The sequence below is a fragment of the Protopterus annectens genome, chromosome 13.part0 (assembly GCF_019279795.1).
Source record: "Protopterus annectens isolate FY-2018-M chromosome 13.part0, PAN1.0, whole genome shotgun sequence".
Taxonomy (NCBI): domain Eukaryota; kingdom Metazoa; phylum Chordata; order Ceratodontiformes; family Protopteridae; genus Protopterus; species Protopterus annectens.
The window spans coordinates 491,846,318-491,873,042 of record NC_056747.1 but is presented as its reverse complement, the minus strand read 5'-3'; the positions used below and the strand labels follow the sequence as shown (position 1 = coordinate 491,873,042).

Sequence of the window (26,725 nt, the reverse complement as noted above, 5' to 3'; positions counted from 1 at the left end):
GCATCCTTGGCTAGCATAGGAATAAGCTAATGCAGGGTAAGCATTTTGAATTTTGGTACCACCAGGAAGGTGTTGAGAATTGAAAGATCCAGGATTGGACCCCAAGAGCCCCCTTTACTGGGTACCAGAAAGAGTCCTGAGTAGAATCCTTGACCCCTCTATTCTACGGGAACTGGCTGAATAGCTCTGAAGTTGAGCAGGGAAGCTACTTGGCTTTGAGCCTCTACCTACTGGTTTGGAAAAGGTCTGGAAACCCGCTTGGGGAAGGCAGTGAATGGAAATAAAATTTGTACCCCTGGGATAAAGTGTTGAGGACCCACTGGTCCTGTGTGATGGACATCCAATTTTTTGCATGAAGGGCAAGTTTTCCTACTAGGGGCACAAGCAATTGGGCAAGGCTGGGGAGTGGAGTAAAGAAGTCATTGAGAGTTTTTTCCATAAGGAGATGGCTTACCACTCCCTGCGTTAGGGGTGGAGGCACTCCATTGCCTAGATCTCTGCATACCGTGAGACTGCAGTCTGGGTGGTCTGTTTCCCCTGGGTCTGGTTTGAGAAGGCCTGGAGGGGGCTGGAAATGACCAGTGTTTGGAAGGGCAATGCCTACTGAATTCTAGGGGGTTGCACTCATAAGAATTCTTTAATAGTCTGCACAGACTTGGCTTTTTCTTCCATCTTTTTAAGAACCTCTTCTGCTTTGGTGCCAAACAAACTGTCCTTTCTCAAAGGAGCGTCTAGTGACTTTGATTTGACATGGTCTGGTAAGGTCTGTTCCTTGAGCCAAGCATGTCTTCTCAGTACAGATCCAGTGACTGCTGCCCGGCAAGATGTTTCTAAAGTGTCAAAGCCACACTGCAAAGTATGCTTGCTGACTTGGCTCGAGGAGTGCATAAGCTCCTGCAATTCTTTATTATCTGCACAGTCTGTAAAGGTTGCCACTTTTTGTTTAATAAGTTCCATAATATGCTGCTGGTACTTCAACATGTGAAACTGACAATTCAAAGCCCTAATGGCAAGAGTTGCAGAGGTATATACTTTCTTACCCCCCATCTGTCCAAAGCTCTGGAATCCCTCCGAAAGGGTGGGATTCTTAGCTGTATTTGCCTTGATACCTTTAGGCAACTGGGAAATTATCTCTGGTTCAGCAGTAGGATTTCTGAAAAGAAATTTGTGAGAGTCAGGTACTCTGTAGTACCAGTCTAGATTCCTAGGGGCAGGGGGTAAAGTAACAGGAGTAAGGCTGGATTCCATAAAGACATCAACAACTTCCAGGACTGGTGGCATTGCTAAAGGCCTGTGGTGTGGCAAGCCTAGAAATTCTCAGAGTCACTTTTTGGACTGAGGATAGTCTTGGCATTTCCAGTGGAAATGCTCTCTTAAAGTATGTAAGGTTTCACCAAGAGAGAATCCTCAGGAGGAGAGGCAAAGGGACTGGATTCCTCTGCATCAGAATCCTCATAAGCAGATAAGGGCATGTCTTCATAATCAGAAACCTCAGAGTCGGACTCTTGGTCTGTTGAAGCTGCTAGGGGACTGTTCCCTTTTTCTCTTAGGGGGGGAAGGCTGACTTCCCCTAATTAGCATATTATAGTCTTCTGCCATTCTAAGCATTTTATTTTGTGGCAAGGGAGTAGGTGCATATGCTTTGGTCGTTGGTTTTCTAGGCGTAGCACGTACTCTTGGCCTTAGAAACTCAGTAGTTTTAGACAGAACTGAAATAGTCTGCTTGTGTCGAACATCGGTAGTACGAAGAACTTCCTCAGAAGCCAGTGCCTGCTCAGCGGCACCGGACCCATCCAAGGTAGAGACATCCGCCGGTTCCATAGTCGAAGAGTCTTGTGGCATAACAGACTCCAAATGGGTCTCGGTAGAGGCCTGCGAATCCACTGAAGTGGGCATCAGGGGCTGCGAAAGCACCTCACTGAGTACCGGTGAACTGGCGACTAGTTTAACGGAAGCGTCATCATCAGCTTTGAACCTGTGCGGTCTATTCTCTGGTCTTTATAATTATGTTTTTTCAGAATATCGGTAGTCAGATGGTTTACCGAAGCCATTTCGGAATACGGAGATCGAGAACAAAAGTATTTAGAGACGATAAGGGCCCGACAACGAATGATTCAGGTTTTGAACAAGTCACAAAACTGACAGTGAGGTACGTCGCAGTCTGGGCCTAGACAGTGGTGTGGTATTTGCTTTTCACAGGCAAGACAATTATTAACTTTTTCTGACATCGGTTAGAGCAAGAAAAAAGGATCCCCAACGGGGTACTTAGCTTTAGAAGACTTCAGGATGATTAAATTTGTAAACGAAAATTCAGGCAACGACCTATCCGGCACTGGCGAACTGCTTCTGCTTCGGGATCCTCAGCAAGAAAGACTGATGTAATAGCATTGGCTGCCTGTTTTTATACCCTTGATGACCTGTCAACAGTCCAGGAGCGACAGCATCCGACGCAAAAATACTAAGTCTCTGGTATTCGGGTCGACTGAGGGCTACCTGCAGGCAGATAACCCAAGTGTGATGACTGCAACAGTGAAACACGAAGAACAGCCGTCAGCGGGGGATGTTGTGGTCTGGCCTACAAGTGACACAGTATGAATGGAAGTCTTGGTGTGGCATTTGCTTTACAAAGGCGAGACAACTGTTTACTTTTTCGGACATCGGTTAGTGAAAGCAAAAAGGATCCCCAATGGGGTACTTGGCTTTAGACGTTTTTAAGCTGCAATTTAAACTCTGATAGTGACCGACTGGCACACTTGCGAACTGCTTCTGCTACGGGCTCCGGGCTCCACAGCAGGAAAGACTGATGCAATGGCGGTGGCTGCCTTCCTTTATAGCACTGATGACCTGACAGCAGCCTATGCAGAAAAACACTGACTCTGGTATTCGGGCCAGCCGAGGGCTACCACAGCAGGGATAACCCACAGGTGATGACTGCAACATTGAAACACGAAGAACATCACTAGATACCAGGTATACTACTCTAAAGCTATACTGGCACTGAAGGCTGAACTGGGAATGAAGGGGAATGCTAAATGCCAGGAATTGATAAATAAAAACTGGAAAAAAAAGGGGGGGGATTTGAAATAAGACACACCTGCAGTAGTCCACTTCTCTAACTAATAAGTTAGTGTAGAAAGTTTTTTTTCTATATAGTGAGGATTTCGGGCATTATGCATTGCCTGCAGGATGTTGTGCCATTTGTAGGGGAGGTGAAGGAAACATCAGGCTTACCTCTCCACTAACCACCTTACAAATCGCTTTCATCCTAGAAAAAGTTTACTGAATGCACGAAGTGTGAAACCCGAAGATCTGGCATTAAGAACCAACTCAAATCATCCATGTATGGGAAAAGGAGACATAGCAGATGTTCTGACAGCAGGAATACATATGGGGTATATGGCATGTGCGTGTATGTGTGCAACAGAGAGAGTGCACACGTACAGTTTTATTAAAAAAAAAAAAAAAAACTGGACGTCTTTCTATTTCATTTTGCCGTTACCATATTTATTACTGCTCGTTGGTAGCCTCACTAAACTGATGACAATATTCTACTGAAATCGCTGCTTTATTAGTGCTGTCTGTTACTGTTGGGATTTGTAAGCTACTGTTTCAAAGCAATCTAATGATTAACTATATTTCTTTGCTATCTACTGCAATTCATTACTGTTTACCTGTATTTTACTGCATTTCGTTGCTGTTTAACTATATTTTTTCATACTGCAAGTGCTATTCTTTTGCCTATAAGTGATTAATCTGTGCTTCATTGTGAGTTTTTTCTTACCGAGTTCTTAGTGCTAAAAATGAATAACATAGACTAAATACAAGTCTGCAGCATCCAGAGCTTCAGCTGTATGGTTTTAAACCCTTTTTGAGGTATTCTAGCTACAATTGTTTTTTTCTGCTGAAAAAAAAAAGTTCTAAGCTTGTTTTCCGCCTTTCCTGTTACTAGAGTAGTCCAGATACAGATTTGCTGTATCCAGGACTGTTTTGTAAGTTTCTGGGTTCCCCAGACATTTCTGTGTTAGAAGGAAGCCTTGCAGCTTATCAGTGGGAGTGGTAAGCACTAAGAAGCTTACCTACCACAAGAGGAGTGGTTTCTGGGGCTGAAAATGTAGTTTAGTGGCCATTTGGGCAGTTTTTCTACCCCTTTCAACTTTCTGGTTTAAAAGGCCATGTTTTTGTGGGTTTGCGCTTGTTTAAGCTCTACAGATCCTGTTTTGGCATCTTGCAGACTACAAGAGCAACAGAAAGAAGAGAGAGTGAGACTTTAAGTGCCTCCATTTTGATTTTTTCTGATTATACTGCTTTCTGCACTTGATTTGAGTAGTTTTTTCATTTAACTGTATTTGCTTTAATATTGCTACATACTCGAATGTGCTAGCTTGCACTGCATTTAAAGTATATTACCCATGCCAGAAAGTCTGCTCTTCAATTTTTCCCTTGCATCTTCCTAGATCTCTTCTCTCTTGTGCTTGTGCTTTCATTAGCTTATTTACCTAGCACTTCATCAGGCTTTTTGTAGAAATTACTGTAGCACACACAAGTGCTATCAGCACTAGACGTCCTATAAGGAAACAGCTCCAGTACTTAGTAATGATGACCATCCCTCCTGGCATGTCTAAAGATCAGTTTCCTGTGCTTTCTCCTATTAACCTGGTGAACTTGGGCATTCTGAGGCAGTGTAGCAACTGCCTCATGTACACAAGACAACCCTGTCCTCTTATCTCCCACACTTAGACTTGTGAAAGATGCGCTTATATCTCCAAATTGGAAGCCACGCACTTTGAAGCCAAGATCGGAACAGCTGGCCAAGAGGAGAAGGTCAACACCTGTACCACACCACAAGGAACACACAGCCCTCACATAAAAACACAAACCACACACCCACCTTCGTGGAGGCTCTCAACAGAAATCTACCCAAAAAGCAGATACTTCCAAGGCAGAAACACACTCAACCACCACAAATCAGCACAAACCACAAGACAAATAACTCACCTACACAGTGTGCCCCTCAACCTAAGCCCCTAAGGCAAAATAGCTTGCCCAATACAATAACCATAGGGGACTCAATAGTGAGGCACACTGATGTCATACTCACTAGGCTGAATAAGGAGAAGGTAACAGTCCACTTTCTATTAGGTGCCAGAATCCGACACATAACACATGCAGTCAGGTCACTTCACAACAAGTACAAGTATGAATCTGTCATTGTCCACATGGGTGTGAATGACCTGAGATGCACCTCTCTGGACTACATGAAAAGAGACCTGGTGCAGCTCTTGGATTAAGTGGCCCAGGCAGGTATGACCCTAGCCCTGAGCGGCATCCTACCGTCGCCCAAAATGATACCGCAGTACAAACAGAAAATGATCCAGTATCTGTCTGCTTAGGATGACATGACTGACAGAGTTCGATGCTTTGCCAGAGATGGCCTGCATCTGTCACCCTTGGGTTTGCAGGTACTGGCTAAGGCTCTTGCCACCCCTATAGTGCCTTTTTTAGGCGGTGTTCCAAAGACCAAATTACCACCGTAACAGCTAAAAATAAATGCAATTTGAGGGTCATGCTGCTCAACATTAGAAGTCTAAATCTCAAGATCCACTCGCTCGAACCACTCTTCAAAATGGAGAATACTGACATTTGTGCTGTAACGGAGACCTGGTTTAAAGCAGCAGAAAGCACCCTTGCGCTACCAGGCTATAATTCATTCCACACCTTTCGGCCCCAGAACATGGACCAAAGCTTCAAAGGCAGTGGTGTCTCCATATTCATAAAGGATATGCACACCTCCAAACTAGTAGCCCAGCATAAAGCATCTGAGCTACTCCAGGTACAACTAACACTGGGTAAAGATGGGTATTCAGGTCAGAGCCTGCTATAGGTCCCCAACCATGTCCCAAGACTCTCGCTCCACATTCCTAAGCACCCTAGAAAACTATTAAGATCCAACCCAACACTCTCATACTAGGTAACTTAACTACCCCTCCATGAACTGGGAAAACTACTCATGCACTAATGCACTGGCCCAACGCTTCCTGGAATTCATCAATTCCAATGCCCTGGACCAGCTCATACTTATCCCCACTAGAGGAAGCAACATCCTTGACCTGGTTATTACTAACATGGGCAACTGTTGCTCTACACCAATAGTCAATTCCTCCCTGGTTAGATCCGACCACAAACTAATCACCATGGAAATCCACATCTCACCCCCCCCACACACACACACACAAAGGTATCCACCGTGAAAAACTCTCCAAAGCTGACTCTGGACTCCTAAACAACAGAGGTGGCTAACTTCACAGCACCCATGCCAATGGAAAATAGATGCACGACTGCCGAAACCTACACCAATGCACTGTACGAACATGTACATATATGCATGGAACTAGCCATACCCAAAAGAACCAAGATGCTCTCCTCCAAAAAAAGGAAGTAAATCTGGTGGTCCCCTGCCATTAATAAAAACTCTACAACAGAACGAAGAAACTGTTGCAGAAAAAGGTGAAATCCCAAGACTGGAAAAATTCCCTTATTAGCCTCAAGAAAAAGTTGAGATCCGTCATCAAAACCTCCAAAGCCAGCTATGAAGGCAGAATTGCAGCAGACACTAACAACCACAAAGCCATCTATAGTTAGATCAAGAATCTCCACGGCAATACCCAGATTTTCTCCGTGTTACGGCATAATGGTACCTCCTATACTCAGCCAACAGATATTAACAACATACTGGCCGGCAAATTCAGTGCCAACTTTAACCCCCCCCCCCCCCCATAGGACCAATCTCAATACCGGAAGAATGCCAGGCACCCAGCATTACTGCAGCACAGGTTAAAGCTGCATTGTCCAAGATCAAGAATACAGATTCCATGGAAACGACAATATCCCTGACTGTATTCTACATGAATTACAAAGTGAACTGCCACCACATCTGTGTGCCCTGTTCACTCACAGCCTCACTTCAGGCTTTGTCCCTAATGAATGGCACACTGCTATGGTTATCCCTCTCCATAAAGGAGGAGCGACTACAAACCCTGGAAATTATCGCTCCATTACCTTGACAAGTCTGACATATAAGGCTATGGAGTGCATCATGATGGACCTAATTGATAAGGATATAGGTTATCTCCAAACTCTAGATCCCAAGCAATTTGTTTTTGTGAAAGGTAGATCATGCCTGCTCAACATAGTTGACTTCTTTGAGTCATTCACCAGAGCTGTGGATGAAGGTAACGCAGTTCATACAGCCTACCTCGATCTGGCCAAGGCCTTTGATACCATTCCTCACTCAGGAATTATTGATAAACTCACCAAACTATGCATCAACCCCTATATCGTTAGGTGGGCTGCAAATTGTCTCACCGATAGAACCCACAGTGTGAAAGTAGTGGACTCCAAGTCAGACTACCAACCAGTCACGAGTTGAGTCCCACAGAGATCGGTCCTGGGTCCTCTCCTGTTTGGCATCTACTTCTCAGAAGTCCAGCCAACACGGAGGGACTCTGGCTGACCAAGTTCACAGACAACAGCAAGCTGGGAGCCATTACTAACTCCCCAAGTAATGCAGACATCTTACAGAAAGGCCTCACTGAGACCAATGACTGGTGATGAAACCATGGCCTTAAGCTTAATGCCAAAAAATGCGTCGTCATCCCCCCTGGGAAAAACTCAGTTCCCACTAATTACCACACTGATGGGAGCCCAGTGAAAGTACAGTTTTGTATCTACCATAAATGTAGATGTTCGAATGCTCATACAGCTGCAGTCATTACAGATGGGTTATCCTGCCGTCAGGGGGGCCTCGGTCGGCCGAATTCCAAAAGTCTAGGTCCGGCGTCGGTTGTCGTCGCTTCTTCCCTGACGTCAGTGCGGCAGGGGTATAAAAGAGGCAGCAGACGCCATCTTCTTCAGTTTTTCTTGCCCCAGATGTCAGGTGCCCCCAGAAGGAAGGCAAAACATAAATTTATGTAATCATGCAATATAGAATAATCAAAAAACAGTAGTTGCAAGCAAATACACCATAAAAGAATACCCCAAATAGGTTGTATGAGAAGGTGTTTGTTATAAGGCCTGTCCTAAGAGGGGACGGAGGGGGGGTAACCTGGACTGCAGCTGTATGAGCACTCAAACATCTACATTTATGGTAGGTACAAAACTGTACTATGTTCATCGTGCATACAGCTGCAGTCATTACAGATGGGAAGAATCCCAAAGCTAAGTAGGGGTGGCAGGCACTAAGTGGAACTAGGAGGAGCAAGGATGCCCTGCAGGACTGCTGTGGCAAATCCCGCTCTAGATTTAGAGTATAGTGGAAGGTGATAGTGTTTGGAGAAGGTGTGCACTGAACTCCAAGTGGCTGCTTCCAAAATGTCCTTGGTAGGAACCCCCCTGAGGAAAGCTGCAGAGGTAGCTGTGGCCCTGGTGGAGTGGGATCTGATGCTTGTAGGCACAGTTTTTCCATGAAATGAGTAACAAAAGTGTATGCAGTGGGCTATCCATTTTGAGATTGTCTGCTTGGAAATAGCCTTTCCTTGAGCACCTGTAGCATAGGACACAAAGAGTTGCTCGGATTTCCTGAATGGCTTTGTCCTGTCCAAATAATAACAAAGTTGTCTGTGAATGTCCAAGGAATGCAGTAGTCTTTCCCCTTTGTTTTGTGGATTAGGATAAAAGGTAGGTAAGTGGATTGTCTGATTTAAAGCTACACTGGATACTACCTTTGGCATAAAGGTAGGGTTGGTTCGTAAGGAAACTCTGTCCTGATGGAAAATGATGAAAGGTTGCACAGCCATGAGGGCCTGTAGCTCTGAAACCCTGCGTGCTGAGGTGATAGCCAGAAGAAAGGCTGTTTTCCATGACAAGTATTGTAGTTCTGTTGAAGCAGCTGGCTCGAAGGGAGGAAGGGTCAGCTTTTCCAATACGAAGTTGAGGTCCCAAGCAGGGACTGGTGGTTTCCTTGGGGGTTTTATATTCTTTGCCCCTCTGAGGAACTGTCTTAAGAGAGGATGAGAGAATAAAGGAGGATCTGTGCTGTATTGTGCTGAAATGGCTGAAGCATGGATTTTGATGGAGGAGAAGGAAAGTCCACTGTTTAACATCTCAGCTAGGCACTGTAAAATTTGAGGTAAATCTATTACCCAAGGATTCTGGCCCTTTTCTTGATTCCAGGCACAAAATCGTTTCCATTTGGCGTAGTAGGCTTTTCTAGTAGAAGGTCTTCTGGCCTCCAAGATGACATCCTGCACCTCCTTGGAAAGGAGGGTCTGTTGGGAAATCAAGGAATTCTCCATGCAGATAGATTTAGGGTTTTGAGCTGGCTGTGAAGAGTCTTGTAGTTGTGCTGGGACAACAGAAGAGGGACTAGAGGTAGGATCCATGGTGGGGAATGTGTCAGGCTCTTCAGGAGCGGATACCAGTGTTGTCTTGGCCAGTCTGGAGCAATGAGAATCATTTTCTGCCTCTCTGTTCTGGCTTTTAATAGAACATTGGGCAGCAGAGGAAGAGGTGGAAAGGCATAGACTGTCAACGTTGTCCAATTGAAAGAAAGTGCGTCCACTTTCCAGGCCTGTGGATGATAGGTCCTTGAACAAAATTTTTTCAACTGGTAATTTCTATGTCTGGCTGTCCCCATGCCTGAGTTATCTTTGTGAAAACTTGAGGATGCAACTTCCATTCGTGTGGATCTGTCATATTTCTGCTTAGGCTGTCTGCCAGTGTGTTTTCCTTCCCTGGCAGGAATTGTGCCTGTAGTTGAATTTGCATTCCAGTGCTGTGTTCCATAGGGTCATGGCTTGCCTGCACAGGGGGTATGAATGAGTTCCCCCGTTTGTTTATGTACCACATCACTGTGGTGTTGCCTGTCCTTATCAATAGCTGGCCTGGATGCAGTAGGTCTTTGAAGGCCATAATAGCATTTTGCACGGCTAGCATTTCCTTTTGGTTGATGTGTAGGTGCTTCTCTTTTTGGGACCATTTTCCCTGAATGCACTGATTTGTCATGTGTGCCCCCCAGGCATAGTCTGAGGTGTCTGTTGTGATGATTTGAGTTGCTTGAGGTACACAGAAAGGGAGACCTATGTTTCTTTGGCATGCTTGAGCCCACCACAGAAATTCCTTTTGAAGGCATGGAATGAGTGGTATAATTGTTTCCAAGCTGTGGCTGTGTTGAGACCATAGGTTTTTTAGGTACCACTGAAGTTTCCTCATATGCAGCTTTGCACATGGGATTAGTAGGATGCAAGATGCCATGAATCCCAGAGCCTGCAGGACTTTCCTTGCAGTCAGCCTGGTGAAGATTGCCATTTTGCTGAAGTAATGAGACAGTTGCCCTTGTTTGTCTGGCGTGAGGTAGGCCATCTGGGTGTTTGTATTCAAGCTGGCACCCAGGAAAATTATTTGTTGAGAGGGTATTAGTTTTGATTTCTTTTTGTTGACTGTGTATCCCAGAAAGTTCAACAGTTTTATTACAAACGCCAGGTGTTTCAGAAGTATGTCCTTGATGTCCGCTTGGATCAGGCAGTCGTCCAGATATGGGTAGATTTGTATTCCTTGTAGTCTGCAGAAGGCGATTACTGATGCCAGGGATTTCGTAAACACTCTGGGCGCAGTAGATAAGCCAAAGGGCAATGCAGAGAATGGATAATGGGTTGAACCTGCAAGAAATCTGAGGTATCTTCTGCAATCTTGTCTGATAGGGACATGCAGATAAGCCTCCTTGAGGTCCAATGTTACCAGCCAAGACTCCTTGCCCAGCATGGGAAGAAGCTGCTGTAATGTGAGCATCTTGAATTTTGGTACCTGTAAATATGTGTTTAGGATGGATAGGTCTAAGATAGGTCTCCAATCTTTGTCTTTCCTTGGTACCAGGAATAGTCTGGAATAAAACCCTTGACCTTGTTCTTTTGCAGGTACCTCTTGAATCGCTTTCATGTCCATGAGAACTGAAATTTGTTTTTGTGCCTCTGCCCTTTGATTTTGTGGTAGGTTTGGCATGCCTCTCATTTTTGGAAGGGTGTGAAAGTGGAACCTGTAGCCTCTGTCTATAATGTCCAGAATCCATTTGTCTTTTGTAACAATATGCCAATTTTTTGAGAATAATGCCAGTTTTCCGCCCAAAGGTGCTGCCATTAAAGCTTTGCTTGGCAGGTAAAGGAGGAAGTCATTGTGTCTGTTTTCTAAATGACTGTGATCTATCTCCTCCACCTCTTGGGGTTGGTGTTTGCCACTGTCTGGCTCTGAAAGATCCTTGAGGTTGCCCTCTACCCCTTGGGCGCCTGTATCTGCCCCTTTGAGGTCTGTCCGAGGCTGGAAAGGACCAATTTTTTGAAGGTCAGTTTCTGCTGAAACATGGAGGTTGTACCTGCAGGAAACTTTCACTGTTTGCATTGATTTAGCTTTTTCCTCCATTTTCTTTAGTACCTCCTCATCTTTAACACCAAACAATACATCTTTTTGAAGAGGTGCATCTAATAATTTAGCTTTGACATGATCTGGTAAGGCTTGTTCTTTGAGCCAAGCATGTCTACGTATAACAGACCCCGTAACAGCAGCTCTACATGAGGCCTCTAAAGCATCAAAACCACACTGCAAGGTATTTTTACCCACTTGCTCTGCACCTTGCAACAAATCCTGCAACTCTTTTAAATCTGGTTGTTCTGGTTGTGTAATTTTGCTTTTCAACTGAGATAACAAAAACTGTTGATACTTTAACATATGGAACTGACAGTTTAATGCCCTCATGGTTAAAGTGGCCGAGGTGTACACCTTTTTCCCCCACCTTTCTAAAGCTCTGGAATCTCTCTCTGAAGGTAATGGGTTTTTAGCAGTAGAGGCCTTAATTCCCCTGGGACCCTGTGAAATAGTTTCTGGGTCAGCAGTATGGCTTTTGTATAGGAACTGGTGTGAATGAGGAACCCGGTAATACCTGTCTGGTTTAACAGGAGCTGGAGGTAAAGAATCTGGATTAAGGCTGACTTCTGTGTACACATCATCCAATATATCTAAAACAGGAGGGATAGCCAGGGGCCTATGCTGGGGGAGCAAGAGAAAATCCCTGAGCCTTTTCTTGGAATCTGAGTAATCTTGGCCTTCCCAGTGAAAGTGTTCCCTCAATGTATGTAGGGTTTCCCCAAAAGAGTAGTCCTCAGGGGGGGAGACCGAGGGAATAGACTCCTCTGCATCAGAGTCTTCGAAAGGAGAATAGGCATAATCCTGGTCCTCAGAATGTTCAGAGGTAATAGAGGCTTGATCTGAGGAAGGGTAGTCTTCCTCTAATCTGGGCCTTTTGTCCGAGGGGGGTTGAGAACCCCTGATAAGAGAAATCAAATCCTCAGCCATTTTGAGCATCTGTTTTTTAGGCATGGGGTCTTGACAGGGGGTCTGAGGTCCCTGTTTTTTGGTTTTCATGGCTGCTTTAGATTTAGTGAAAGCTTTAATAGAGAAGGAGGAAGGCCTGAAGACACCTTGAGAAATGGCAGGCCTGTCTAAACTCTGACTTTCCCCGCCAAGAGTGGCGTAGGTATCTGTAGTAGGAATGGGGAACGAGGAGCCTGCGACCTCGGGTACTGAAGACACCGGTAATGTAGTGTCATCGGTACTCAGGGGCTGCGTAGGTGCCTCGCTGAGAACCAGAGAACTGGTAGTCGGCCTTAGCGTGGTGTCAGAAGTCGGTGCGGACCTCGTATGTCGGTCCTTATCTTTGCGTCTTTTACTCAAAACAGGAGTCGAAGTATCCGACGACATAATATAATTAAATTTTTTACCAAAATAGTGAAAGGCAAACTCCGCCCGGTGCTTAATAGTGCGCTTGTTGAATCTTGCACAAAAACGGCAGGCCGAGACGTCGTGGTCTGGGCTTAAGCAAGGTATACAGAAAGAGTGAAAATCCTTATGTGGTATTTGCTTCCCACATGAAATGCAATTATTAACTTTGTCTGACATCGGTCTGAGGCAAGACAAGTTTCCCCAATGGGGTACTTAGCTTTTAAGAAGACTTCGGCTGAAATATTTAGGTAAATCTCAGGAGCTGGCCGACCGGCACTTGCGATCTGATTCTGCTTCGGGCACCGCGCTGCAAGAAAGACTGAAGAAGATGGCGTCGGCTGCCTCTTTTATACCCCTGCCGCACTGATGTCAGGGAAGAAGCGACGACAACCGACGCCGAACCTAGACTTTGGAATTCGGCCGACCGAGGACCCGCCTGACGGCAAGATAACCCATCTGTAATGACTGCAGCTGTATGCACGATGAACATCACTGAAGGCGTTATAAGGGATCTGGGGACACAGGTTAACAGCAGCCTCTCCTTCGACCACCACACTGCCACTGTGGTCAGAAAGTCCTTCTATGTGGTACATCTCATTACCAAGGGCTTTGTATCCAGGAAGAAAGAGGTCATCACTTCTCTCTACTCGTCCCTCATTAGATCAGTCATACAGTACAATGCCCCATTTGCCATGTACCTCACTAGATACCTGCAATAGTTGGAAAGGCCACAAAAGTACCTAAAGAAGAGGATCCTAAGCCTTAAACATGTGTTCTACATGGACAGACTCAAAAAAATTCCAGCTATTCTCCGTCTCATATCGTCAACTAAGAGTCGATCTCTGCTCGACTTACAAAGCCATGACTAACCCAGCTCTGTTAGAAATGCTACATCTAAAGAAATTTCAATCCCTCCGTACCGCACGCTCCAGCGACCTCAACCTCATTACCACAATCAATAGAACATGCTGGAGGGAAACGTTCATAGCCCAGAGACTGCCCATACTCTAGAATAGACTTCCCATACATGTCAAGCAGAGCACCTCAGTGGCCCTCTTCAAGATAAATCTTGATGAATGGATGGGAAATAGAAAGTTCACCCCAGGGATCACTCTAGTGGCTCTAACAGATACAGGCACTGGGAGCTAACGTTGGGCGGCACAAGGCCAGGGCACTTCTACTGGCTAGGCTTTTAAAGGCACCAGGGCCATTAGCCTAGTATACAACTACGAACCTATGACTGTGGAGGAAGGGTGCCTGTGCTTACATAATGTGGCTGCCACAGTTTACTACCACAGGAAGAAGTGCTGATCTATACTTTGGCATAGTTAACTGGAATTCAGAAATCATCTGACAAGACCTTATTCATTGTGGCTAATGCATCTCTGAATCACAAAATACTGCATCATGCAAGTACTGCCTTTACAACACAGGCTGTTAATGAATCCATAGGAAAGTCTCTTAATTTGCAAACTGAACAAAAATACTAAGAATGTATACTTGATGCTGTGTACGCGACGACAAAAGATTGAGTGGTAAAATATTAAGAATATGTGATGAAACTTAACCCATTTTCAAGAAGATGAATGGAAAGATACCAAGGCCTTCTGTCAGAAAACAGTCTTTGTATAAAATTGCAGTTAACAGAGAAGATGTTACAGAGCTTGCCAGTCAATTTCACTTTAGCAGTTCTTTCATTTACTTAACACTATATATATATATATATATATATATATTAGATATAGATATAGATATATGGATCTACCTCAGAAGATCGACAGACTATTTGATCGAAATTAATTTGGTCGGCAGCTCATTTGGTCGAAAACCAGTATTCAAGGCACATAACAGGGATATATAGTTAGGGGGTGGGGGCTTTGCCCACCTTTTTTTTAAAAAAAAATGTGTAGTTTTTGTTGAATTTGTCATGTTTTAAATGAAAACAGGTGGGAGGTTTCGCCCCCCCACCCCCTCCCTAATTATATATATATATATATATATATATATATATATATATATATATAATCTCAACTCCAGGGTCACACAACATTGGGGAGGGGGGAAAAATCCTCAGGTTTTTGCTATGAATACTGGTTGTTGACCAAATGAATGTCGATCAAATGGTCTGTCGATCTTCTGAGATAGATACATATATATATATATATATATATATATATATATATATATATAAGGAAACACTGACTGTGGAAGGGAAGGAGGTTGCCGTCAGTACTATCACAGCTTAATTGGTATAGCTCCAACTTGAAGAAATAGTAAAACTGTTCATTTTAGAATGCGTAGGTCCTTGAAATCAGACTCTTCACTGTATATAATTTGCCAGAATAGTACAGTCTTAATATAAAATGGTGTTTACCTGCATTTTGTACCAGTAAGCATGGAAGCACATTCATCTGAAAGGCATGTAAGCCAACTTCAGGCTGAAGCCCTCCATAAAGATCATCCACATGGCAGCAACCTGGAAGCCAAACTTTACACTTTATCCCAAATACGAAAATTCTGGCCGACACCACAAACTATCAATTGCAAACAAATGCAATACTGAAGCATGTGTAATGAATACAGACTTTAGAATCTGCTACTTCCCAGCAAAGGAAAAACAAGTCAGATAGCAGTAGTCAACCACTCCTTATAAATTAACACCATTCACTGGGTGACTCTGAAAAAAAGATGGACAGAAACTGGGTTAAATTAATAGGCCAGAAGGTAGGCTGTGCGAGTGAAAATATGGCAGCCTATCTCAAAAAAGAAATCTTTCCTCTAATCTGCAACTATCTTTACCTCAGTGCACTTTTACCTCAGGAAACTATGTACATGGCTAGCCTTCCAGGCTTACCATTATAAAACTTGGAACAATGTTGACAAGTCACAGATCTCTGACTTTTTCTTGAGAGAACATGAAAGAACCTTTAGGATGGATGAGAACACCATTAGAACTTAACAGCACTTTTCCACTAATGATATGCATAAGTGGATAAACATACTGATTGAATTTGTAATGCATGCATCCAGCCTGCAAGGTCTCGGAGTACTATGTTTATTTTATGAATGTTAAAACCAGCTTTATAAAGTCCTGAGTCGCAGTCAAGTCTGCCCCCCACCGGCAGGCTAATTAAGCATATAATGATGCCTTTTGTTCTGAGGTTTGATAAAGACTCCTTCTAGACCTGTAGACTTCTTCATCAAGTAGATACTGTACAGCTAGTAACAGGTCCTACAAACTATGCAGCAGCTCTTTTCTAATCAGCTTTACACACAGAACAACGGATATACTGTGAGAAAGCCAATGTGCATTATTTGACTTAATTCCTGTTAAAATGGTTTTTCATTACACATATACTCCATACTTATATGGATGTGCTCCACATACAATGCATCATGTCCGACTCTGCTGTTCAACTGTGTCACTTTAACTTGCTTAGACTACAAGCAACAAACATTACTTGTGATTAAAAGTTCAATGCCGTTGTCAAATGGGTGTAAAACAAACTAGCAAATTGCAACATTAGACTAAATTGTGTTTTACTGCTGCTGTGTCCTCACCTGGAATCGGGGCTAAATCGGACATGAGTAGCATGATCAAGCTCTATATTGGCACGCATACATCGGTGATCCCGTTCATTGAAGTCCTTGGTGCTCCATATTCGAACAGTTCGGTCATCAGCACAAGTTGCCACATATTTCCCATTGCTGCTAAAATCCAGGCATGTTACATTCCCACTGTGACCCTGAACACAGAAAAATGATCATTTTTAGCTATTTGGCTAGCTTTCTTCTCCATCTGCAAATAACCTAATTTAAAAGAAACGTACACATTTTTGGCAACAATAACCACTTGAACAAAAGGCTAAAAAAGGTACTTAATTTAGGCAACTCAGATAGCAATATTTACATTGCAGATCATCTTCTCAATGGTTCAACTAAACCAGGTACCACTCTACCGACTTATAAATCAAAGAAAAAGATTCGAATGTTGACAAACACTAACTGGTAAGGAGTACAAACTGGTAAGGTGACAAATGCAACAAAACATTTTGAACAATTAGCTATAGCTATGCCAACAGACTTATTTCTTAAAATGCAACTTTTTTAAAATTGACAAGAGAAGAAGCGGGTAGAAACTCAAATATGCACAGGGATTAAGAGCTGATCAAGACTCATCCGATGTTATCAACTGTATTCACATAAAAAAGAAAAAAGAAAAACAAAAAAAAACCAGAAAAAGAACTAAATAGTACACTGTATTTCAGCCAACTAATAAACACATTTTATCACACTGAAAGACTAGGAGACAAGTAGAGTCGGATCTTCTTTATATGTTTGAAAAGGAAATTTTTAAAAAATGTTTGGGGCAATAAAAACACCCCTTCCTGGTGGAGAAATGGTTCAGTAAGAACCCAACAATTACAGGAAAAGTGAACACGGAGAAGCATTTTAAAAAACAAATGTACTTTTTATGCTGATAAGAGATGCTGACAAAAAATCATGAGAGTAAGAGAATGATAACACCTGTAACAAGCAATACTGATGAGCAGACCACCACTTCAGTTAATTCAAGAAGTGATGAATGAACAGATAAACATGCAAAAAAGACAAGACTGGCAGCCCTCTCTCTGTACTCAGTCTCTTACAGACTCCTTCGTGGAGACTTGTGTCTAGCCCTTTTAACCCACACAAGATCCAACCTTCTTTGACCTATTCCTTCAAAAGGACAAATGGTACATTAAATACCCAGTTAAAAGGAACTAAACTTTCATCAACAGATAAAAAATAGTGGGATGACAGATTCAAATCCCAGTCTATCCATCACATCTGGAACAGAACACAATTAATTACATGTCAAGCAGAGGATACCCTTGCCACCTTCAAGGTAAACCTAAACAACTGGACGAGCAGCCTCAAATATTCTCCTGGCCTATCCTGTCTTGCACTTCTGGAGACTGGAGGGAACATTTGAAAAGCGGTGTTCTGACTAGGCTTGTAACTGTCTGCAGCCTGACTGCCTAGTACTTAACCAATAAAACTCTGAACCCATAAAGGTGAAGCACAGCTAAACAGAAAGACTGTAGAATTATAACAATACCAGTACAACTTAAAAATGATGAAAGTTTAGTAAATGTCCAGCTACCCAAAATGTCTGCTCAAAATTGTGAGTGCATATGGGACAGCGTACTCAAAACAATAAATCTGTATGTAACAAAGGCCAATACATTATTGCCCTTTTAAAGCAGTACACAGATTAACTCTTCCTCTGGCTAAACTTGACATCTTTGTTGTTAATCCCTAATAACTGGTGTAAAACTTTAGAACAGATTGACGAAGATGTAGTAGGAGTCAGGAAGAATGTTATTCTAAGTCCCTTCCTTGATCATTCTGCATCTTATGAGTCAAGTAATGAAAGACTTGGTTTAATATTAAAGAAGGGATTAAAGAATGACTAGAATAAGGTTGTTGTACGCCCCTTTATAGATAGTCTTAAGATACACTATCACAAATACCTCTGAAGGGGCCAAGTACTTACCAAATATTAGCCATTAAGGAAGAGATCATTAGAAAGCCAGCTCAACTATGATAAATTCTATCTTGGAAGAACACTGAAGAAACTGAATAAGAAATTATTAAAAAGTATATTTTATACCCAGACGCAAACAGAAACAGCAGAGAGATACAAACTGGACAGCAAGTAGTTTATCAAGATGGTGAAGAAATAGATGGGCTAAGAATGAAAAACTAGTCCAAAAAGACAGAAAGCAATAATTAGGGGTATGGCAAAACAGGAAAGAAAGGAGAAGGACTACATCAAGTGTGAATATATCTTGTTTCACTGGAGGGAAAAAAGAAACCATATGTGAAGATTAAAAGGGGGAAGGATTACAGAAACCTCTGTTTATAGATGGAAGGCATAACCCTACCCTTTCTCAACAGTTCTGATAATTTGCATATTTTTTTCTTTTTTGATAAAATGATTTTGCCATAGCACTAAAAATCAGAGGAGGCTGTAATGGAATCAGGAGGAAAGGTCATATTTGGGGTTCAATGCCTCTAAAATTTAATAATTATTAAACTCAAGCCACGTTATGACTCCATAGTTAAACCAGCAAGCAAGAGTGCCAGAATAGTAGCTGGGAAAAGGCTGACAAATGAAAATGTTCTTGAATCCATTGCTCAAAACAGAACTTAAGAAACAAAGGAATTATGTTTGACAGATCTCAAGAAAAATAATTATATAACGGATTGCAAGGCATGAAGGCACTTCCTAAGTCCCTATGAAAACTGAAAAAAGTAAAATAAGTAGTGAATAAAAGTACAGATTTATAAGAACTTAATGTAACAGAAGACATCCTACTGATCACTGCTATAGTATTCCTGATAAATGGGTTGTCACTGCTGACATCTGGCCAGGGTACCAAAGGTTTACCTTCCCTAGGTCGTATATCCAACTTATGACCTCAGCTCGTATGCGTTGGGTATAAAGAGGGACATAAGGATATTTTTCCTGGAAGAAAACCCTTTTCCTGTGAATTCTTTTGGTACTAGCTCAATGGTACCGATTCAAGAGGTCTTGAATAATGGGAGCTAGGAGAGATATTTGATTTAGAGGAGGCAGTGGGATGCCTCTCAGAGGGGGAAGATCTTCCCAAGACATGGCATAACCTTCCCTGAGGATGGAGAGGACCCACTTGTTAATGGTAATAGCCCTGGCCAGGGGGAGTGACAACCTTTGAGATGGAGGGGTAACAAGGTTGGGGACAGGGGTAGGGATGCTGCAGTGTAGTCACAGGTTTTTGCCCCAAAGGGTAGCCTCCCTGCTGAAGTTTCCCTTTGGGATTTTTCAGAGTATCTTTTCCTGAGTGTTTTCCCATTCTCTGGGAGTAGAAAAGTACAGTTGTGTACCTACCATAAATGTAGATGTTTGAGTGTATTCACTGTTGCAGTCATTACACTTGGGTTATCCTGCTGCAGGCGACCCGCAGTCGGCCCGAGTTCCAAAGTCTTGGTCTGGAGTTAGTTGCTGTCACCTCTTCCCTGATGTCAGTGCACCAGGGGTATAAAAGTTGCAACTGACGCCATTTTCTTCAGTTTTTCTTGCCCCAAATGTCAGGTGCCCCAGACAGGAAGGCTGGAAAGATAAAATTATGCCAAAAACATGCACATATTACTATAAACATTTCCTTCATCTACAAGCAAATACACCACATAGGTTGTGAGAAGTACAGAAAAGTCCCAGCAATGAAAAGGGGGATGGTGGGTGGGTAACCTGGACTGCAACAGTGAATACACTCTAACATCTACATTTATGGTAGGTACACAACTGTACTATGTTCATCGTGTTTCACTGTTGCAGTCATTACACTTTGGTCGAATCCCAAAGCTGAGGTTGGGCGGCTGGGTCTAAAATTGGATTTGGAGAGGCTACAAGGCCCTGCAGAACTGCAGTGGCAAAGCCTGCTCTGGATTTAGAGTAGAGAGGCAAGTGGTAGTGCTTGGTGAAAGTATGCACTGAGCTCCAGGTTGCAGCTTCTAAAATGTCTTTGGTTGGTACTCCTCTGAGAAAAGCTGCTGAAGTGGCTGCTGCTCTGGTAGAATGAGGCCCAATGCCCATAGGCACTGATTTGCCATGTTGTGCATAACAGAAGCGAATGCAGTGGCCTATCCATTTTGAAATTGTCTGCTTTGTAATAGGCTTTCCTTGTGATCCTGCAGCATGGGCTACAAACAGTTGCTCAGTTTTTCTGAAAGCTTTTGTTTTGTCCAAGTAGAATCGTAGCAGTCTGTGTATATCCAAGGAGTGCAGAAGTTTCTCCCCTTTATTCTGGGGGTTTGGGTAGAAAGTAGGTAAATGAATGGTTTGGTTCAAGGCTACATTGGAGACCACTTTTGGCATGAATGTTGGGTTTGTCCTAAGTGAGACTCTGTCCTGATGAAAAGTGATGAAAGGTTCCACAGCCATTAATGCCTGTAAATCTGAGACTCTTCTTGCTGAAGTTATTGCTAGGAGCAGAGCAGTTTTCCATGATAAGAATTTTAGATCAGCTGTGCTGGCTGGTTCAAAAGGAGGCAGTGTGAGTTTTTCTAAAACAAAATTGAGATCCCAAGTTGGTACTGGTGCTCTTCTTGGGGGGTCTTATATTTTTTGCCCCTCTGAGGTACTGTCGTAGTAGAGGATGTGAAAAAATAGGAGGTTCCGTATTGTAATGAGCTGAAATTGCAGAGGCATGGATTTTAATTGATGAGAAAGATAGGTCTTTGTCCAGCATCTCAGTTAGGTATTGTAAAATCTGAGGTATATTAGGGACAAGTGGTTCGAGCCCTTGTGCCTGGTTCCAAGCACAGAATCTTTTCCATTTTTCTGCATAAGATTTCCTAGTGCTGGGCCTCCTGGCTTCTAAAATAACATCCATAACAGTTTTAGAGAGAGGTGCAGTCTGAGTGGCTACATTATCTGCCATGCTGCCAGATTTAAGGTTCTGAGATGACTGTGCAGAATATGATTGTTTTGTTGCGTCAGAAGATGAGGAATTTGAGGTAGAGGCCAAGCTGGGCCTTGAGACAAGCTCTTTAGGATGGGGTACCAGTGCTGGCGTGGCCAGTCTGGGGCAATCAGGATCATTTTTGGCCTTTCTTGTCTGACTTTTAGGAGTACCTTGGTAAGGAGAGGCATCGGAGGGAAGGCATAGACTGTCAGGCCTTTCCAGCTGAATGATAGAGCATCCACTTTCCAAGCTTGAGAGTGATAAGTTCTTGTGCAGAATTTCTGTATTTGGTAATTGTGAGGGGAAGCAAAAAGATATATGTCTGGGTGTCCCCATTTCCTCGTTATGCTGAACACCTGTGCATTTAGTTTCCATTCATGAGGATCCATGAGATTTCTGCTTAGTTCGTCTGCCAGTGTATTTTTTTGTTCCTGGCAGGAATTGTGCCTGCAGATGTACTTGATAGGTCAGTGGTGTGTTCCACAAAGTCATGGCTTGCCTGCATAGGGGGTAGGAATGTGTGACCCCTTGCTTATGTACCACATAACTGTGGTATTGTCCGTCTTTATTAATAGTTGTCCTGGATGTAGTAGGTCCTTGAAAGCAGTCAGTTCATTCTGTACAGCTAGCATGTCTTTTTGATTGATGTGAAGATGCATTTGTTCCTTGGGCCACGTGCTCTGAATACATTTTCCTGCCATATGTGCCCCCCAGCCATAATCCGATGCATCCGTTGTTATTGTCTGCCTGGCTGTGGGTAAAGTGAAAGGCTGTCCCTTGTTGTGGTGACAGGCCTGGGTCCACCATCGAAACTCCTGTTGTAGGCAGGGAATTAAGGTTATGATTGTCTCCAGGATGTAACAATGCTAAGTGCAAACACTTTTTAGATACCATTGTAGTTTCCTCATATGCAGTTTTGCATATGGAATTAGTAGAATGCAGGATGCCATGAAGCCCAGGGTCTGCAGAATTTTTCTTGCAGGGAGATGGGATTTTGTTGCCATCATTTGAAAGTATTGCGTCAGTTGCCTTTGTTTGTCTGGTGTGAGATAAGCCATCTGGGAAGTTGTATTTAAGCTTGCACCCAGGAATATTATCTCTTGAGAGGGCACTAGTTTTGATTTCTTTTCGTTTACTGTGTACCCTAGGCAAATTAGCAATCTTTTTACAAATGTCAGCTGCTTTAGAAGAATGTCCTTGCTCTCTGCTTGAATAAGGCAGTCGTCCAAGTAGGGATATATTTGAATTCCTTTTTGTCTGCAAAATGCAATTACTGGTGCCAGGCATTTTGTGACGACCCTGGGCGCAGTAGATAAGTCAAAGGGCAGTGCAGAGAATTGGTAATGCATTGAGCCTGCTATGAATCTGAGGTATCTTCTGCAAGATTGCCTGATTGGACATGCAGGTATGCCTCCTTGAGGTCCAAAGTAACTAGCCAAGCTTTCTTGCCCAGCATGGGCAGAAGTTGATGTAGTGTTAACATTTTGAATTTTGCAACATCCAGGAAAGTGTTTAGGATTGACAAGTCCAGTATTGGTCTCCAGGCTTTGTCCTTTCTGGGTACTAAGAAAAGTCTTGAGTAAAATCCTTGTCCCTGTTCTTGCTGTGGAACTTTTTGAATAGCTCCCATGTCCATAAGAGCAGCAATCTGTTTTTGTGCCTCTGCCCATTGGTTTTGTGGCAGGTTTGGCATATCTTTTGGTTTTGGGAGCGTGTGGAAGTGGAACCTGTAACCCTGAGAAACAATAGTCAGCACCCATTGGTCCTTGGTGATCATGTGCCAATTTTTTGAGAAAAGTGCTAGCTTCCCCCCTAGGGCTGCTGTCAAAAGGTAAGTGCTTGGCATTTGCAGAGGGAAGTCATTGGGACTGTTTCCTATAAGGTTGTGATTTGTCTTTCCCTTCTTTGGGGGTTGAAGCACCCCATTGTTTAGGTCGGCAGGAGCCTTGGGGCTGAGCTCTGCCTCTTGGGAGTCTGTATCTGCCTCTTTGTGGCCTGTCTGACACTGGAAAGGACCAATTTTTTGAAGGCCAGTTTCTACTAAATCTAGGTGGTTGAACCTGTAAGAAATCTTTCACTGTCTGCATTGACTTTGCTTTATCCTCCATTTTCTTTAACACCTCTTCTGCCTTAATACCAAACAAAGTATCATGCTGTAATGGAGCATCCAATAATTTTACTTTAACATGGTCAGGTAAACTTTGTTCTTTCAACCAAGCATGCCTTCGAATAACAGAGCCTATAACTGCAGCTCTACAAGAAGCCTCTAATGAATCAAAACCACATTGCAGAGTATGTTTTCCCACTTGTTCAACTGCATGCAATGTTACGTCTTTTGGCTTTTCCCAGTTAGGGGTCGCCACAGCAGAACGCCGGTCCGCTAATGATTGGTAGTTGATTTTTACGTGCCGAGTTACCAGCCCTGACGCACAACCTTCAATGAAGGTACGCCCATTCACGCACGTCTCCACGCAGAAGACGCTCTAGCTGAGAATCGAACCGGACAGCGTCTGACTGTGAGGCGACAACGCTACTTCAGCACCACTGCATTTCCTTACTGTCAGGACCTTCTGTATTTGAAACCATTTTCTGTTTTAACAATGACATGAGGTACTATTGGTATTTAAGCATGTGAAATTGACAGTTTAAAGCTCTTACAGCTAAAGTAGCAGAAGTGTAAACTTTTTTCCCCCATCTGTCCAGAGCTCTGAAATCCCTATCTGAGGGGACAGGATTTTTAGCAGTGGAAGCCTTAACCCCTTTTGTACCCTGAGAAATTGTTTCTGGGTTTGCAGCGGGGGTTTTGAAAAGAAATTTATGAGAGTCAGGGACTCTTTAGTACCTGTCTGGCTTGACTGGTGCAGGGGGTAAAGAATCAGGAGACAGACTGGATTCAGAAAAAACATCAACAATATCAAGCACAGGGGGGATAGCCAGGGGCCTGTGCTGAGGCAATAAAAGGAAGTCTGAGCCTTTTCTTGGATTCTGAATAATCCTGGCTCTCCCAATGGAAATGCTCCCTCATGGTGTGCAGGGTTTCCCCAAAAGAGTAAACCTCAGGCGGAGAGGCTGAAGGTATGGACTTTTCTGCATCAGAGTCCTCATAGGGAGGGAGAGAACATCCCTGATCAGAAGAGGAGTCACAGGAAATAGAAACCTGGTCAGAGGAATCATAATCAGTGTCTTGCCTAGGCCTTTTGTCAGGAGGGGGATGGGAACCCCTGATTAAAGTAATTAGGTCTTGGGCCATTTTAACCATCTATTTCTTTGGCATGGATGACTGTTCTGGAGAATGCTGCACTTGTTTCCTTGTCTTTAATGGTGTTTTTGACTTTGCTTTGCTGCTGTAGTGGGCTTAATTGTAAGCTGTGAAGGTCTGAAAACACCCTCAGAAGCCGATGCCTGCTCAGCGGCTCTGGACCCATCTGAGGGTATAGTTTCCGTAGGCCCAATACCTTGAGTTTCCACAGGCCTCGGTGTCTCCATGTGGCTGTCGGTTATGGCCTGTGGCTCTGAGGTAGCGGGTGTCAGGGGCTGCGAAAGCGCCTCACTGAGAACCGGCAACTGGCCTAGAAGAGGCTTCGTCGTCGGTTTTGGACCTCTGATGCCTGTCCTTTTCTTTGTCTTTGCGTTTTTTATAAATTCCGGTCGTCAGTTGTTCCGACGGCATTATGTAATTAAACCTTCGGCCAAAATAATGTAAAGCAAAATCAAACCGACTCTTAGTGTGTTTATTCAATCTAGCACAAAACTGACAACTAGTGACGTGGTGATCAGGGCCTAGGTAAGGAATACAGTAACATTGAAAGCCCTTATGAGGTATTTGCTTCCCACAAGAAATACAATTATTAACTTTTACTGACATCGGTCTGGAGCAAGAAAAAGTTTCCTCAACGGGGTACTTAGCTTTATTGAAGACTTCGGTTCTGAAACTCAATTTTGAAAATCTCAAGAGTCGGCCAACCGGCACTTGCAAACTGCTTTTGCTTCGGGCACTGCGCGGCAAGAAAGACTGGAGAAAATGGCTTACGGTTGCAACTTTTATACCCCTGGCGCACTGACGTCAGGGAAGAGGCGACAGCAACCGATGCCGGACCAAGACTTTGGAACTCGGGCCGACTGCGGGTCGCCTGCCAGCAGGATAACCCAAGTGTTATGACTGCAACAGTGAAACACGATGAATATCTGGAGAAGTACCATCTAAGCAGAATTCCTGTACCTTAAGCCTGTGAATCAGAATCTGAGAGAGACTGTAACGTTTCCTTTTTAAATGAAGAGGAGACAAGAACATAACGACTGAAAGGCTTTAAATAAACCTCTGGCAAAGCCCAGCCAATCCTTTTGGAGCGTCTTAGCTAAGGGGACACAGATGAGGAAAATGCTTATGTTTCCATTTTCTTTTCCTGGAGATCTCATCTAAAAGAGAGAGTGCCCAAATGTACAATCATTCTCCCTGGAATCAAGCTCCATGGGATGGTCCTATAAAGGGAGGACACCTGCTCCCGCTCCCAGTGCTGGCAAGAGTGGTTTGCCCCTGCCTTAGACAGCCATGTGATCCAAGGCTTCTTGAGGAGCAATGCCAGCAGGACAGAAAAACTAATGAGCAAACAAAGGACTCTGACAGGAGTACAACAAACAGAGTGGCTCATTGCAGACCAAGGGAAAGAGGAAGTCGGAGAACAGACCAAAGAGCCTTAAGGACTTCTAGCCGACTGGGAAGGGAATCTCTGATGAGTCAGGGCTGAAGTTCATTCTTTGCCAATAAAAGTTATGTAAAAACCATCTAGCGAATCACTCTTTTCTCAGAAAACTAGACAGGACATGTACCAGTCAACCACTGAAACACTATCACTCACTCACAAACTACCTCACTTCACAAGGGACAGACCTTGATGCTCTGCTATCTGAACAGCAGAAGAGCCGATGATCACTGTACTGCCCATCCTGATTAGCAAGGTTCCTATATGTGGATGTTTGGACTGAACAGCTGTTGTGTCAATAAGAATACCTTAATCTCAAAGTTTCAGCTAAACTCTGCATGCCTCATGAAGTCAGGCACCTTGCACTTTGTGGGAATTCAGATGAACTTCCCAAGCATAATCCAAATTCTGTTCTTGAAACTTGGCTGAGGTGGCAGCAAGGAAAGCCCATTGAAGCAGACTGTGGTTAGGCATAAGTTTTACAACTGGTAAAACCAGAACCATGATGCAAAAAGATCCCATGCCTTTGTACCTGTTAAAGAATCTTTGGAAGACGGTCTTCATCTTGTGGTCCCAAATCAGGGGTCATAATGAATAATGAAGACCCAAAAGCCTAATGTAGGGCCTCATTGAAGAGCTGAAGTTGACAGTGCCATGGAGAGCCTAATGAAGGTACATAAGGAGGGTATACACTGCAGTTACTTCCAAGAGTATGCCTTGAGGGAAACAAAAAACAGAACATGGAAACTGAACAGTACTGCCCTCCCCAAG

The 26,725-nt window shown here is 43.5% G+C and overlaps 1 protein-coding gene across 1 annotated transcript in view; it reads right to left on the bottom strand.

The window, feature by feature from the left end:
- TBL2 (transducin beta like 2) overlaps window positions 1-26,725 on the bottom strand; it is a 648,257-nt gene that overhangs the window by 503,499 nt on the left and 118,033 nt on the right. The window contains exon 3 of the mRNA XM_044054120.1: window positions 16,324-16,508. Coding sequence (XP_043910055.1) covers window positions 16,324-16,508 — 185 coding nt within the window. The remainder of the gene's footprint in view (window positions 1-16,323; window positions 16,509-26,725) is intronic.